We start from the raw sequence: 16,009 nt of genomic DNA, 5'->3' as shown, positions 1-16,009 counted from the left end.
TTGTTTAATTTTTTTTTTTTTTTTTTTTTTGCTGCTATCCAGTTCAGTTTTTCTTTGACGAGGATTATGTAAGAGATAAGTCAAGTAAGATGAGAAAGACCACTTTTGTTTTATAATTGGAATCCATGTTAATAAATTGAAAAAAAGCCTGAAACTCAATAGTCAATACGGAGTACTCTTTTTATCCTAAAAATTCCTAAATCCTAAAATTCGGGTTAGTAATAGGTCGAGTTTAAATTCGGGTCGGGTCAATAACAAGTCGGGTTGAATTTGGGTCGGGTCAATAACAAGTCGGGTTTATTTCGGGTCAGGTTTAAAATCGAGTCGGGTTAGAAACGGGTCGGGTTGAACTCGGGTCGGGTTAGTAACAGGTCGGGTTGAATTCGGGTTTTGACGGGTTAAATCGGGTTTGGGTCATTCTCGGGTTCGAGTCGGGTTCGGTTCAGGTCAATAATTTACGGGTCACATTCGGGTCGGGTCCTCTCTAGGTCGGTTCATGGTCGGGTTCGGGTCTCAAATACTCGGGTCAACTCGGGTCTAGGGTTGGTTTAGGTCGGGTTAGGTCGGGTTCGGGTCACCATTTTTTTCGGGTTCAGACGGGTTAGGGTTAGGGTCAGGTTAGGGTCGGTATTTCGGGTCGGGTCAGCTTTTGACAGCTCTATATGTAGCTGTCCCTAATAATAGAGCTGTCAATTCCGGTAAATGGGTCGGGTTTGAGTCGGGTTAGTGTGAGTCGGGTCATCTCGGGTCAGTTCAATACGGGTTAATGTCATAACATATGCGGGTCGGGTTCGGGTTGGGTCATGCTTGAGTCAGGTCACGCCGGGTCATACATCTTATTGGGTTTGGGTCGGGTTTAGGTCGGATTAGCAAAAGGACGGGTTACATTCGGGTCGGGTGAAAAATAGGTCGGGTTAAATTCGGGTCTTTACGGGTTTAAACGAGTTAGGGTCGTCGTTCTCGGGTTAGAGTCGGGTTCAGATCAAGTCAATTAATTACGGGTTATAATCAGGTCGGGTCATTCTCGGGTTCAAGTCGGGTACGGTTCAAGTCAATAATTTACGGGTTATAATCAAGTCGGGTCATTCTCGGGTTCGAGTCATATTCGGTTCAAGTCAATAATTTGCGAAAAACATGTTTCGTCCCTAAAAACATGTTGTGAAACTAACCTCTTAAAATTCAAATTGAAATATTGAAGGAATAGAGTTAGGATTCAATTTCCGTTCCAATACCAACATGAGATAACGACCTATACATATTGATTCAATAACAAGTCGGGTTGAATTTGGGTCGGGTCAATAACAAGTCGAGTTGATTCGGGTCGGGTTTGTAACAGGTCGGGTTGAAATTCGAGTCGGGTTTGTAGCAGGTCGGGTTAAATTCGGGTCGGGTTAGGAACAGGTCGAGTTGAATTCGGGTTGGATTAGGAACATGTCGGGTTGAATTCGGGTTTTTGACGGGTTAAAATAGGTTTGGATCAATTTCGGTTCAGGTCAAGTTCGGTTCAAGTCAATAATTTACGGGTTACATTCGGGTCGGGTCGTCTCTAAGTCGGTTAATGTTCGGGTTCGGGTCTCAAATACTCGGGTCAACTTGGGTCTAGGGTTGGTTTCAGGTTGGGTTAGGTTGGGTTTGGGTCACCATTTTTTTTCGGGTTCAGGTCGGTCAATAGGTCGGGTTAGGGTCGGTATTTCAGGTCGGGTAGGCTTTTGACAGCTCTACCTGATAATAACAAAAATGTCATGTTGATTGGACATATTTATTGATTTAATTAGCTTAAAGCGCGTGCTATACACGGTAAGTATAATGTTTTATAAAAAAATTAATTATATCCAACAAATAAAATTTGATAAAACATACAAATCAAATATATAAAAATTATAATGTCATAATCTATATTAATAGGCAAAGCAACAAAATATCTAAAAGATGGAATTCTCAAACTCGAGAATTTATCAGGCGGGGCTTGTCAGGTCTAGTGGCCATATTAGTGAATACTCATTTATAAATGCATTTTTAATAAACATCAAAAATCAATCAAACAACAAACTAAAATCTGCACTAAAAGTATTAGCAAAAGTGCAAACACACACAAAATTACAAATAATATATCACCTTTATATCTAAAAAATCACTTGTTAAACGCAACATTTATTTTATAGCTATACTATACTCTATAAATCAATTTGTGATAATATGTACGTATAGTAGTAAAATTTCATAAATAAAATTGTAATTGACTCGAATATATAGTTATATTGAATTGAAATTGAAATAAAATATTAGCTAGAGGTATTTAAAAAAATTATATATATAAGTGATATTTTAAAGTAATTTCTTTAACATCTATTATATGAATCAATTTATTATATCTTTTTTTGGCAAAATCTAATAATACTCCATTTAAAAGATAGTTAAAAAGGAGTTGAAATTTTTTTTTTTTTTTAAAGAAGTTGAAATAATTATTTGAAATGATATAATTATAAAGGGAAATTACAAATTATCAATAAATCAACAGCTTTTTATTAAATATGAGCCTCACAAATGTTGATAATAACAAAAATGTCATGTTGATTGGACATATTTATTGATTTAATAACGGATAAATCAAAGAGATGATAAATTAAGACTCCCTCCGAACATACTGAAATTGAGGATTTAGAGTTCGGAGTGTTGTGGTTAAAAATTGGAAAAGTGTCTCTACAATTATATACTAGATAAGTTTGAAATTCATTTATATCTAGATCTGGCAAATGGGTCATTCGGGTCGGGTTTGGGTCAGGTCACTTTCGGGGTCGGGTCATTTCGAGTCAACTAACATTCGGGTTGGGTATGGGTCAGGTCGATTTGGGTTTCGGGTCAATAATCGGGTCTAGTTCGGGTCGGGTCAATTCGGGTTGAGTATGTTCGGGTCGGGTTGATTTCGGGTCAAATATGTTCGGGTCATATTCGGTTCAGATCAAAATCTGGTCAGGTCATGTTTGGGTTGTTTCATTTGTAAATCAAGCTCAAATCAATAATTTTATACACAGTATATATTTTGTTATTGTTATAACAAACACTACAAATTCAGTTTATGAGCTTATCTACGATTAAAGATTAATAATTTGAGTTATTTTTGGTACAAAGACATTTTAAGTTCAATTATAAGGTACTTTTATTTAAGGACATTTCGGGTATCGGGTTTGTTCGGGTCAATTTCTATTATCGGGTCTGTTCCGTTCAAACAATTCGAGTCAATTTTGGGTCGGGTCAACTTCGGGTTGGGTCAGTTTGGGTGTCGGGTCAGCTCCATTTTCGGGTCGGGTATGGGTCGGCTCATTCAGGTCGGGTCATCGTGTCTGGGTCAGGATTGCCAGGTTCATTTATATCTAAAAATTAATTAATACATTACACTCAGGGGTGTAAAAAAAAAGATTTTAACTTTTAAGTAATAGGGTTAATGTTTAGTAACTGATTAACAAAACTATGTTTTTTTTTTTTTTTTTTTTTGTATTTTTGTAAATAAATTAACTTCTCAAACTATCGTAACATATAGCCATATATGATCGGATCGTAGGATCATATTAAGATTCCAACCCTCATTATTTTTCTCTAACTAGGATCGTACGATCTTACAAACTTAAAGATAATATATATAGTTTTAGATCGTATAATCATAGGATCAATTCCGATTTTAATAATTATGTTTGCAATTTAGATGGTAGGTTAAGATTGTAAAAATGTAAAGGAGGTTTTTTGAGTTTACCCTTTGTGAAGGAGGCTTTTGATTTTAATTTAACAAGCTAATAGGTACACGCTATGCGTGTGCCATATAAAAGTTAGAAGGAAAAAAAAAATTATATAACCATAAAGAAAAAAATCAAGAGCAGTTTTATTCTTTATAGGGAGTAAGAACAATTGAAAATATACAATTATTTACAAGAAGTGGAGCAGTTATAAAGGCTAGTTATGATAGGTAGGGTTTTTTTTTTAAAAAAAATAAAAAATTTTAATTGTGGGTAAATAATGTAATTTTTAAAAAGTAGAAAGGTATTTTAGGAAAAACAAAATTTATCGACGAAGAAATCTTTTCTCTTTATATAGTACTATAGATAGCTATATTTGCAAATTAGATGGTTGATCATGAACTAGTCGGCTAATTCTAAAAGGGATGAGATAGTCATTTGTTTTAGCTTTATTTTTAATCCAACCTTATTTGGATTCTTAACTAAGCAAGCAACCAACAAATCTTTTTACTATATACTAAATTAATCACCGGAGGAGACACTTGGCATGATTTTAAGAAAAATTCTCCCACCAAAATGCTTTACTTTTTCTTAAATAAAATTCTATTAAAAAATTTAAAGGATTGACATTAATAAATTCAATTTTTTTTTTTAAAAAAAAACATGTTACATAAGTCATTTAATTTCAATTAATTTTATTTCAATTGAATATTATTATATCATATAACTAATATATAAAGCTAAACTTATAGTTAGGTCACGAAGCAGTGACATTTGGCGTTTCAACTTTTTGCCAAGTGTCGCGCCACGTTGGATAGATTTAAATAGACTTCATAGGATTTTTTTTAAAAAAAGTTAGTTTAGAATTCTATTTGGATGGAATTTTAGGATAAAAATGTTAGTTTAGAGTTTTATTTTCGATAAAATACCAATATTATTTAATTTTTATATCATAATATTTTTTGGAGCAAAGGAAGTAGTTCTTTAAAGCGTAAAACATCCATTTATAATATATACTAATCCGCTAAATAATATGTTTTACAATCTAATAGAATTTTAATACTATATAGACCTGTTAATTAGGGTAGGGTCATGAATCATCGCGGTTTTGGTTACTTCAGGTTATATGTTAAGAAATGCTCAACCCTTGCCCAAAGTTTTGGGTTTGGATCAATCCAACGGGCTTTGAACATTTATTTTATGTAATTTATTTGTTGCTAATTTAATGTATTAAATCGGACATTTCCACCAACATTATTATTAGTCATTATATGTCTACTAGATAGCAAATTGTCACAAAAGCACATCAATTCCTAACTAATTTTGTATCAATGATATACGTTAAAATTTGACATAGATTAAAAATTTATCTTAAAATTCAATAAACAACCCGGGCATTGCACGGGGCACAAAACTAGTTAAATATATGCTACCCTTTCCTCTGACATTCAAAGGACTACCGATGAAGAGGATATTGTCTTCAATGTGTTTTGAGGATCTTGTAAGATTTGTCTCGGTATGTGATTATTTTATTCAATTTTTCGAAATGCTCTATAGATGCCAAAATTTATTTTGGTGATAATTATTAGATTTTTCATCCTATGTTTTTATACATTTGATTAGTTAACATGATTATTTATTTCAATTTTCACGTGTATCTTTTTGTAAATTTGTTATGTTAAATTTCAAAATTTGTATTGATGATAATAGCACATAAATGTGATACTCTCTCTATTTTCAAATGCTTGTCCCGTTGATATCAACATGGTTCTCAATGCAATTTTATAATTAAACTTTTTGAAGTTATGTATGAAAAAAAGATAATGCTACTGTATATATATAATGTTAGGCTAAAAAAAAACCCTAACCTCCTCTCTCTTTTTTCTCTCCTAAACTTTAGCCTCCATTGTCAATTTTGAAGGGGCTTCCATCGGATTACACCGGTGGAAAGCCCCAATTTTTATTTTCTTTTAAGTTTTTTGTTTCTTAGGTTATAATAATGTCTTCCTCGAAAGAAATGGTTTATCTCCTTTGAAAGACAAGGTTTTTTCAATCTCCTTCGAAAGACAAGGTTTTTCGGACTCCTTCGAAAGACAAGGTTTTATTTGCGCTTAATTTGGTCTCTGGTTGTGCGGGGCTACTATTGATTATGGCTTGGATTCGGGTTATGGAATCAACACAAGAATTTACTTTCTCACAAAATTGCGAAGCGGCGACGGATCCACTCAAAAAGTTGTGCCGAATTGTTATATTTATGCATTTGGATTCTTAGCCCTTCCCCGATTAATTCTTATTTGATTTTGTTGAATTCGTTTTCATTATCGTTAATTGTAAATCGTAGATGTCGTATGGCTATTATTAAGAAATTTAATGTCCTTTAGGACTTCTTTCAAAAAAAAAATAAAAAAATTGTATTGATGATATATTAATCATATTGATTATAAAATTTTGAAATTATGCACGCAATGCGTGCATATAGAGCTAGTCAACAATTAAAGTTAATAATTTGTGGAAAATTGACATCTCACTTAATTGAATTCAATTAAAGATGATTTTGATTAATTGATTGTTTGAAATCTTATATTTGTTTATTAATTGATTTAGTGTACTGATTGACATATATAAAAACATGTAATTTATCCATTTTTAGACGTAATTTAAGTAATTGATTTTATTTTATTTGTTGATTGATTAATTTTTTCCGTTTTATTGATTGGTTGACTTTTTTTAATTATCATTATTCAAATTTAAAGGAAAGAGGCTAGTTTAGGGCATGTTCACATTTACTCTCCATTTCTGTTCAGTTCAGAAGTTTCAATCAGTTCAGTTAAGCTCCAATCAGTTCAGTTCAGTTCAACTCCTACTTTTTTTTTCTCATAAAATATTTATTTTAGCTCAATTTATTTTAGTTCAGTTCAGTTCAGCTCCTATCAGTTCAGTTCAGTTCAACTAGCTAGGTTCAGTAAATATGAACACGCCCTTAATATTTACAAGGGGACACCATAATACCTTACCTTTTTTTTTTTTTGACAACATAATACCTTACCTTGACTTATATAATAGAGATTTAAAATATTTGAGTCCCCTAAAATTATTTATTGATCCCGCCTTAAAACAAAGACCTCATAATAATAATTTCCTCACCACCAATTCTCATGCCTTAATTAGGACTAAAAATAGAAAGAAAAAATAAAATAAAAGAATCATGCTCAACCACAAGGATCTAATTCACTAGAATACCTTTCATTTTATTTCTTTTAAAAAAGTGTATTTTATTTCATTTTCCCTTAAAACAACACTCATTAAATTATATAGTCTCTTCTTGTTCACATCATCCCTCTTTTCTCCTCTACTACTCTACAACTCTATATATGCCTTCCTCTTCACCTTGATCAACCCATTTCTTGCCAACTCTTCTAGAACTTCTCCACCCTCTTCTCAAAAAAAAAAAAAAAAAAAACCAAACTATTAATGGATGAGAGAAAAATAGTAGTGGTGGTAGAAGAATCAGAAACAGCAAGAACAGCTCTAAAATGGGCTCTACAAAACCTCGTTCGATACGGCGACGTTGTGACCCTCCTCCATATATGTCCTTACTACCCGCCTAGGTCACGTAACAAGAAGAAACTTAGGCTTCTTCGTTTAAAGGGTTATCAATTAGCTCTTTCTTTCAATGACATTTGTACCTCTTCATCTATTAATGTAAGTTTATGAATTCTAATTATATTACATAGTTTATAATAAGAACAAGATGATTGTTATTAGTATTATTAATTGGTAATCATATTGATATATTATAGGTTTGAATTATACAGACGAAAATAGAGATAGTGGTGACAGAAGATGATGCAGAAGGAGAGAAAATGGTGGGGTTGGTTAGAGAAATGGGTGCCTTTGCTTTGGTTCTTGGTCTTCATGATCATAGTTTTTTCTACAGGTCAGTTTTTCCTAATTCCTACCCTTCAATTCTTTTTTTTTTTGTTTTTGTATTGTCCCTTTAAAAATTTGTTTTTTTAAGACGCAGTCACTAGGCTAGTTGGTAAAGTTTTAGGGTGATACTCATAATATAACCCGAGATATAATTCTATCTACATGAATAATTTTTATGTCGTTTTTGGGTGAGCAAAGAGAGAAACTTGTGGAGTGTTGGTTTGAAATGGTCCCTTGAGAAAGTAGAGACAGAGTAGAGTAGTTGAATTAGGATGACAATTAAATTCACATGATAGATGGATCAATCAACAACTCAAATGTCCTAGAAATGTATTATATGTCTCACGCGCATTTCATTTACTTTCCTTTATGGTCTTATAAAGATGAGTATAATGCCAAAGTTTGTTTTATTGTTTGGTCTTCTTTTGCACTTAGCTTCATTACTTTACTTCCTTCAATTCTTACCTAAATAATAAGTCGTGTGTTATTTAGTCGTGCATTTTATTAGGTCGTTGTCTTAGTATAATATGTCACTTTTGATACATATGTTACACTTTTTGCGTTACAATTTATAAATTATATCAATTATCTGTTAATTTATATAAATTATCAATCATCAAATTAGATCTCGCATATAATAACATTAAGTGAATTATTATTATGTTGTAATTTAGTGTTGGGTAGTTAAGTATTACTCTTCCAAGTTCCAAGCAAAACAACACTAGTGCTACAACACTCGCTAAAAGCCAAAGTTCTAGCACATCAAGTGTTTTTAACGCTAGATTATCCCAATATATAATGTCAAATGAAAAGACTATTACAAGTATATCGTCATATTTTAATACTCTGTATCAAATGAAAAGAGTATTTTTCATTATTAATACTAGGTTAAATTCTTAAATATAGATGATTTGTTTTAAGCTATTGATGCTTTCTTTTGATTAAAAAAATAACTAGCCTTTTGGCCCGTTCGATGCACGGGTTCTTACCTAAGTTATTTTATATGTAGGTATGTTTTTCAATAGTTGAAACTTTTGATATGAAATACGAAGTACGAAGTAACTGTTTCACTGCTAAAACTTAAAGGGGAAAAAAGAATGAGGGTAGAACTATGGAAAAAGATAATGAAATTTAGTTACGTATATATACATGAAAATTGTAGGATATGAAATGACATATTAGTTTAAGTTATGTTTTAAGTCTAGGAATTAAAAAGACAATTTTTATATAATTCAATTCATATGTTTATGTGAAGTATATTAATTGGTTCAACTTCATTTTATTATGATGGAAATGAAACACTTCATTTTCTTAATTGAATTTGCAAGTTATGGAATACATTAAGACTTAAACAAAAAGATTAAAAGGGGTGACATGTGTCATATGTGGTATTGAGTGACTTGTGATGACATGTGTCATATGAAAAATTATGGTTTGTGTTTTTAAATACTAAGTATAGATATAGATATAGATTAGCATGTATGCATTTGATTTGGAAGTTGTGATTTTTAACCACTCCAAAACCCTACCAAACCCCATTTTCAAACTTTTTTTTGTAGAGGAGTGAGCTAGTCATTAAGCAAGTTTATATGGAGTGACACACGACATGAATCAAAGTTTTTTTTTTTTAAAGGTAGATTATTACTTTGGTTTTTTTCTTTTTTTTTTTAATTTTTTTTTGACAACTAGATTAATACTTTGGCCGGTCTTAAAAATAGAAATAATATTATGTATATATTAAAACTTCATCATAGAGTTATATTGTTGTGACAAGAGGGGAAATTGTTGTGATAAGAACTAAAGAAATTGGCCTATTTGAGATAAACTTGAATTTACTCTTTGAGATACAATTAAAAATATTACGAAAACGTTAGCACAAATCCCCATTCTCACACATGTGTACTTGTTGGTGAGGAAATGAAGTCACATTGGTCACCCAAGCTTTTGAATAAGATCGATTAATTCAAACAAAGATCTTGATAATCTTGTCGAAACAACACAAAGCCAATTTTATAAGTCACTTGTAGCAGAAAAAGATGGTAGGCAATTTACAACTTACAAGTAACATAACCTAATTTACAACTTACAAGTAACATAAGCCAATTTACAACTTTCAAGTAACATAAGCAAATCCATAAATTGGAGATCAATACAAATCAATGATAGGCAACCACCAACTAAAGGTGATTATTAATTGGCCTTAAAAACATTTCATAATGAAGATAACTAGCTAATTTTAACATACAATAATAAATCCAATAATATATAGGCTTTAAAAAACACAACTCCAACAAATTGAAGGGCACTTAAAAGGGGAAAAGTGGGCTTGAGTTGGGATAAGGGCAACCCAAGAAGTAAAAGGATAAACTACTCTAAGCTAAGTACTAAACCGTCAAGGTCAATCCACTAAGATCCTCCAATATAATAAAGGAAAAATTGCCCGGAATAATCCCACCTTTGGCCCGTCCGCCAAATATAATCCCACCTTTGGATAAATAATCCGACCTTTATATCCACTTCGCTCCTACTGGTCCCTAGTGACCTGTAACTGGTTGAGTAGGTAATTTTTTTTAATTAAGTTTAATTTACACACGTGTCATGACGTGATTGGTCAAAAAATAATTTTTTATTTTAATTTTGTTTTAAGAAATAATTATTAATAATTAACATTAATTAATTATTTTTAATTTTTTTACTTTAAAAAAAAAACTTAAAATTAACCCAAACCCTAGCCCCACCGCGACCTCAGCCACCTCGTCACCCCTACCACCAGCCAGACGAGGCCCAGAGCAGCAGCTTCGCCGCGCCGTTCTCTTATTCGGAGTTGCTCTCCAACCCACCCCTACCCTTTTACCCACCACAACCATTAACGAAGTCAAGGTTTTGAAGAGGAGGAGGGCCAAAATCGCCAAGTTGGAAGGGAATAAGGGTCGAAATCGGAGCGTGGGGAAGGGGAGTTAGCCAGAAAAGGGATTGGGGAAGGGAAGGGGGCTGGGATCGGGATAGAGAAAGGATTTCGAGGGTTGGGGACTGTGTTTCGTGGCGGTGGGGACGGAGGTTCGTGGGAAGGGGAGGGGGAGGAAGGGCGTCGGAGCTGCGAGGGAGCTTCTTGGTGGTCGGCGCTGCTGCGGGAGAGCTTCTTGGGCGGTCGTCGGTGCCGTGGGACAACGGAATCCGGCAGCTGGGCCGGCAGGAACGGCGGCGGGGAGGGTGGTTGTGGCTGATGGGGGTTTTGGCTGGTCGGGGTTTATGAAATAATTAATTAATCTTTTCTTGTTTTTTTTTTTCAAAAAAAAACTTTTGTTAATTTTTTATTTTAATTTATTTGACCAATCGTTGGCCAACACGTGTCATGGCGACTTGTGATAACAGGTTAGTTGACCGGTTGGGACCATTAAGAGCGAAGTGGATATAAAGGTCAGATTATTTAAAAATAATCCAAAGGTGGGATTATTTTTGGCGGACGGGCCAAAGGTGGGATTATTTCGGGCAATTTTTCCTATAATAAAACAGCATAAATGCCCAATGAAATAGCCTCAAGCATGAGATAAACTTGAGGGCCCCTCAAGGGTGAAGCCAAACTTGAGGTGGCCAGTCTAATAAAAATTTATAAGGTAATAGGGGTCAATTCAATAAGCGCAAGTAGGGCAAAGCACCAGAATAGTCATATATACACCTTTTAGGCCCCAAGAGTGCAAAACCAACATCATATCGTGATTAGCTAACCAATCGATTGTTCAATTGTGAAGGAATATGAGTGTACTATACCTTTCATGGAGTTAAAACTCTATAGCTTGTAGGATGATTACTAACTATTACAATACCCCTGATACTAGCATAAGCATAGTAGTATAGTACTAAAAATAATAAATTTGAAAAATGACAAGCATGTGTGTGGTGGCCTTCTAACTCTATACAAACTTTTCTTGTCGGAATCAAATTATTTTTGCCAATGCCAGTATATATTTGAATGTTATCATATTTATGAGTCCTACGTGATATGGTCATCAATTTATTTAATTATAACACCTATTATTAATTAGAATGTATTTTGTTTGGCTGGATGCTAGTTATTTTTGTGAAAGAAATAAAAGACGGTTGAAAAGAACATGCCAAATACAATAATATACTCCGCAGATGTATGTGATATTGTCATGAATTTTCTGCTTAATATTTTTTTGGTATAAATATTATTTTGCCTCTTTCTAAGCGGGTTATGTTATACTTGTACATATAAGTGTCAAATAGTATTCTTCATACAATATAGTAAACTTTTTTTTTTGAAAGAAAGCGGATTAGTGCATAATTCAAAATAAGAGAATCCATGAGTACATACGATACTATAATAAACTTAAGTAATCGAGAAGTGAATCAGCCCCAAACCTTAACACAATAATACTCAAAAGAGCTTAGCTCGATTGGTAAATATGTACTCAACTTTCCTTAGGGGAGGTCTTAGGTTTGAACCTAGGCAAGAGCGGTTTGTGCTCTTGGAAGGATGGGTAGAGACTAGAGAGGAGTGAAGGGTAGGTTGTACTCGGTTGCCCTTGAAATAGGGAATTTCAATATAATATTTCGTTACAATAAAATATTTCTTTACCTACATTTGGGAGTCTATTAATCACCAAGACGTCTAGATAATGTACTGAGTCATGTTAATAAATTTACGAAGTAAAAAGGTTTTTTTTTTCTTCCTTACATACATTTATATTAAAATATTAATTTATTTAATTTAATTAGTCCATAGTTAAAAAAAAATTGTACAAATGCACGGTCGACATAGAATATTTTACTGTAATAGGAACTAACGAACAGGAAGGTCCACAAAGATACTGATGAAATGAAAAAATGGCCTTTAAAACTTGGATGAGGTTGCTATGGTTATTAGCATTATCCAAGTCTCTATCTCAACCAGTAAGTTGGCCATGACATCTCTTTAGATAAAGTTGACCACTTTATTCTATTCCCTATTTATTTTGCCTTGTTAACTTTTACTAGTAGAAATCCTGAAAAATGAAGCACAATTGTGGAGTATAACACTCTCGAAAAATAAAAACAATGATCGAATATGCTAAGTTAATTTTAACTCTTTTAAATGTTCAAATAAAGTTATCACGACGATTAGTAATGGTCTATGACTACGTACGGACATTGGAATGATGTGACAATCAGCGCTAAATGAAGTCCTAGACTCGAGTACTAAATTAGTAAAAGTTATTCCAAAATAAGGTTGTTCGATTTTGATTGTACAAATGCTTCTTATAGGATTGTGACTTGTGAGATCATCACTCTCATCATAGTGGTACACCATATATATAAGTGGTTGGGCTATAAATCGTCACAATTATTCACACAAATCACACGAAATTATGAGTGTTTTAGAATTTTTATATTATGTGTTACACAATCTGTTTATTAGACAAATTAAATAAAATATTATGGTTGATGACATTAATACAATAATACATATAATGGCAGGTTGGCAATGAGACATGATAATATAACAAAGACATTGAATTGCAAAGTTTTAGCAATAAAACAACCAAGGCCGTCATGTTCATCGTCATCGGCTAGACTGACTACGAGTGCAAAAACATATGCATGTATCACACAACTCGAAGCTTCACTCTCTTTGGACTTTTCTCAAATCGAAGTTGCTCCTTTGCAGTAAGATTCTCTATTCCCTCCTTTTAATTATTCTCGCTTTTTTTTTTAAGTATGAGACGAACTTATAATAACTAAATGAGATTAAAGAACTTATTATTACACATGACTTATGAGTAATTATCATACAATGCAGAATATATTATTAGTTTAATATTAAGAATGACTTATGAGTAATTATCGTAACAAAGTATATTAATAATTTATGAGCCGAGTCTCTTAAATTTTGTTACTTTAATAAAAACATCATTCTAGAATGTACCTCTTTTTATTTGGTTCATTTGAAAATAAATTCTAATGAATTTAAATAAAGCTCGTCGAGTAGAAGATTAAACTAACAATTTTTTTTTTTTTTGAAATAAGATTAAACTAACATATTAAGCTACCATGAATCATACATTTACTTAAAATCAATCCATTACTTATTTCTCTACATTATCGAGGACATAATCGTCATTTTATTTCCGAAACAACAATATTAGGATTTCAAGGTTTGTTGAAATCCATGATTTGTTAGGTGATTTTGAGGAAATCACTTCCTTTTTTTTTTTTGTCTGTTTTGTTTTGTTTTTTTTTTTCTTCTCTTGGGTGTACGGAAGCACAAAGGAGGATACAAGTTTTAGAATGTGACATTTTGACCTCATTACTAGCAAATAGCAAGGATCTTAACCTAATTTTGTCCTATATAAATGAATTCATCTATTTATACATTAGGTACAAAATTTAAGATTACGTAGTGGTTGATTAGATTATAATATACAATATTATGACGTATTTTTTTTAGTGTGACATAGTCATAACTCATAACTCATAAGAGACAATCAATAAAAATAGTCGGGTTTTAATCACAAGGGCTTAGAATTTATCTCAAATTTAAAGCGGGCTCTAATACACTACTACTAAACTACATTCAGACAAGTTTCTTATTTGTTCTTTGCCTTTGTTCCCCTGGTATGGCTATACTTTTTAAATATTAATTTACATATTACCATAGGATTCTTTCCTTTTTGTAGGATAACCATTTCTTAACAAAAAGGGATAACAATCATGTTAATAGGCAATATTGTACATATAGATATAGACAAAGATCGAAATTAAACAATCTGCTAGTGTCAGGCAATTTTTATTTATTTTCTTATTTTTAGCTAGAACTTATAAGATTAGATGTTAGATAAAGTAATTAAGGTTAAATGCATATTAGTCATAGGACTCATAGCATACAAGTACATTTGTAATATACTGTATAAATTTTTGGAGTGTTCTATACAATTACTTTATCCGTAATTTAAATTTACATTTATTTATTTATTTATTTATTTATTTATTTATTTTGTTACATATAATTGAAAGTTACTCGTTATAAATAATAAATGTTGAGAAGAAGAAAAAGTACTAGAATAGTGAGAATAAGGATATATACATTCATTCCAGAACATATGAAATATAGTGTCGAATTGCGTCTCTACTAATCTCTATTACTTTAATCAACTAAGTAAGTTAGCATCTACGGATTACGGATCTACCCTATCACACTCGAGCTAAACGATCAATAGTAATTAAAAACCACAAAGTATGTGACTATATTATCCTGTTTTTGGTGCAGAGTTCCTGATATAATCCCACAAAAGATTCCATACCAAATTTGTCCAGACCCTTCTGCAATAATTTGGAGATCCAAGAAGACAAGGAGAAGATCACCCACACAAGACTAACTTTTTTTATTTTTAATTTTTTTTTTGTTCTCTTTTTATATCTCATTTTATGTTATTTTCTTTTAGCTAGGTTTGATATGATCATATGGAAAAAAAAAAAAAAAAAAATTACCAAGGAAAAGTAGTTGAAAAAATTGAAATCATGCAAGTGGTTGCTTTTGAAATTAAACAGAAAGTGTTGATACTATACATGTAGAAAGAAAACATACATTGTGGATTTGTGGGAACAAGATTTGGTGGTCTTACTTATTTCATGACACTTTTTACGTGTATGAGATGTGTTGTAGATGTGGGTGTGTCAATAAATTGAATTGCTGCATAGCACCTTTGTTTCTCATATGTGGCTCTTGCTAGTTGCTATGTATCATCTCTATTCTCTTTATATTTGATTCATCTTGTAAGTAATACCTTCTGTAATTTCTCGGAAAATTTGTCAAATAACACCTTTTATAACCCTTTTGTTGTCAAAAAGTACCTTATAAATTTTTTTGTTAAAACACACCTAAAACCATTTTTTTTTTTTTTTTTTTTTTTTTTTTTTTTGGGGTGAGAACACACCTTCCCCGATTTTCAGACTATTGACTTTTGTTTACCGACGTTGACTCGTCACGTGAGGGTCACATTCTAAGAATACCCCCTTTCTCTCTCCTCAAGCCACCACAACCACAAGCCTAGACAACCTTGGCAACCTCCACTAGAACCACCTCTCAACTGTGGACACCAGCACCAATCAACCTAGTCATAATCAATCGCAGCTATTAAGTGCAAATAAAACATTCTCTTTAAAAAGAGTTTGAAAAATCTTATTTTTTGAAGGAGATCGAAAAAACCTTGTCTTTTGAAGAAGATAAACTCTTTCTTTCGAGGGAGACATTATTTTAACCTAAAAAACAAAGAAAATGTAAAAGAAATAAAGATTAGGGTTTCCACCAATGAAATCTGATAGAAGCCCCTTTAAAATTAATAATGGAAGTT

The 16,009-nt window shown here is 32.3% G+C and overlaps 1 protein-coding gene across 1 annotated transcript; it reads left to right on the top strand.

The window, feature by feature from the left end:
• Positions 1-7,019: 7,019 nt before the first annotated feature.
• LOC145598339 (uncharacterized) lies at positions 7,020-15,277 on the top strand. Its single transcript, XM_081654682.1, has 4 exons — positions 7,020-7,430; positions 7,544-7,665; positions 13,137-13,325; positions 14,926-15,277. Exons 1-4 carry the CDS (start codon positions 7,200-7,202, stop codon positions 15,032-15,034), a joined length of 651 nt encoding a protein of 216 aa, XP_081510808.1. The 5' UTR covers positions 7,020-7,199; the 3' UTR covers positions 15,035-15,277.
• Positions 15,278-16,009: the final 732 nt, after the last annotated feature.

The sequence above is a fragment of the Chenopodium album genome, chromosome 20, assembly GCF_948465745.1.
Source record: "Chenopodium album chromosome 20, dcCheAlbu1.1, whole genome shotgun sequence".
In the NCBI taxonomy this organism is placed as follows: Eukaryota; Viridiplantae; Streptophyta; class Magnoliopsida; order Caryophyllales; family Amaranthaceae; genus Chenopodium; species Chenopodium album.
This window is presented reverse-complemented; position numbering and strand designations above follow the sequence as displayed.

Coding starts and splice junctions, on each gene's coding strand:
- LOC145598339 (XM_081654682.1), top strand. CDS start 7,200: ATGGATGAGAGAAAAATAGTAGTGGTGGTAGAAGAATCAGAAACAGCA. Junction 7,431..7,543: donor GTACCTCTTCATCTATTAAT/GTAAGTTTATGA, acceptor TGAATTATACAG/ACGAAAATAGAGATAGTGGT. Junction 7,666..13,136: donor GATCATAGTTTTTTCTACAG/GTCAGTTTTTCC, acceptor ATATAATGGCAG/GTTGGCAATGAGACATGATA.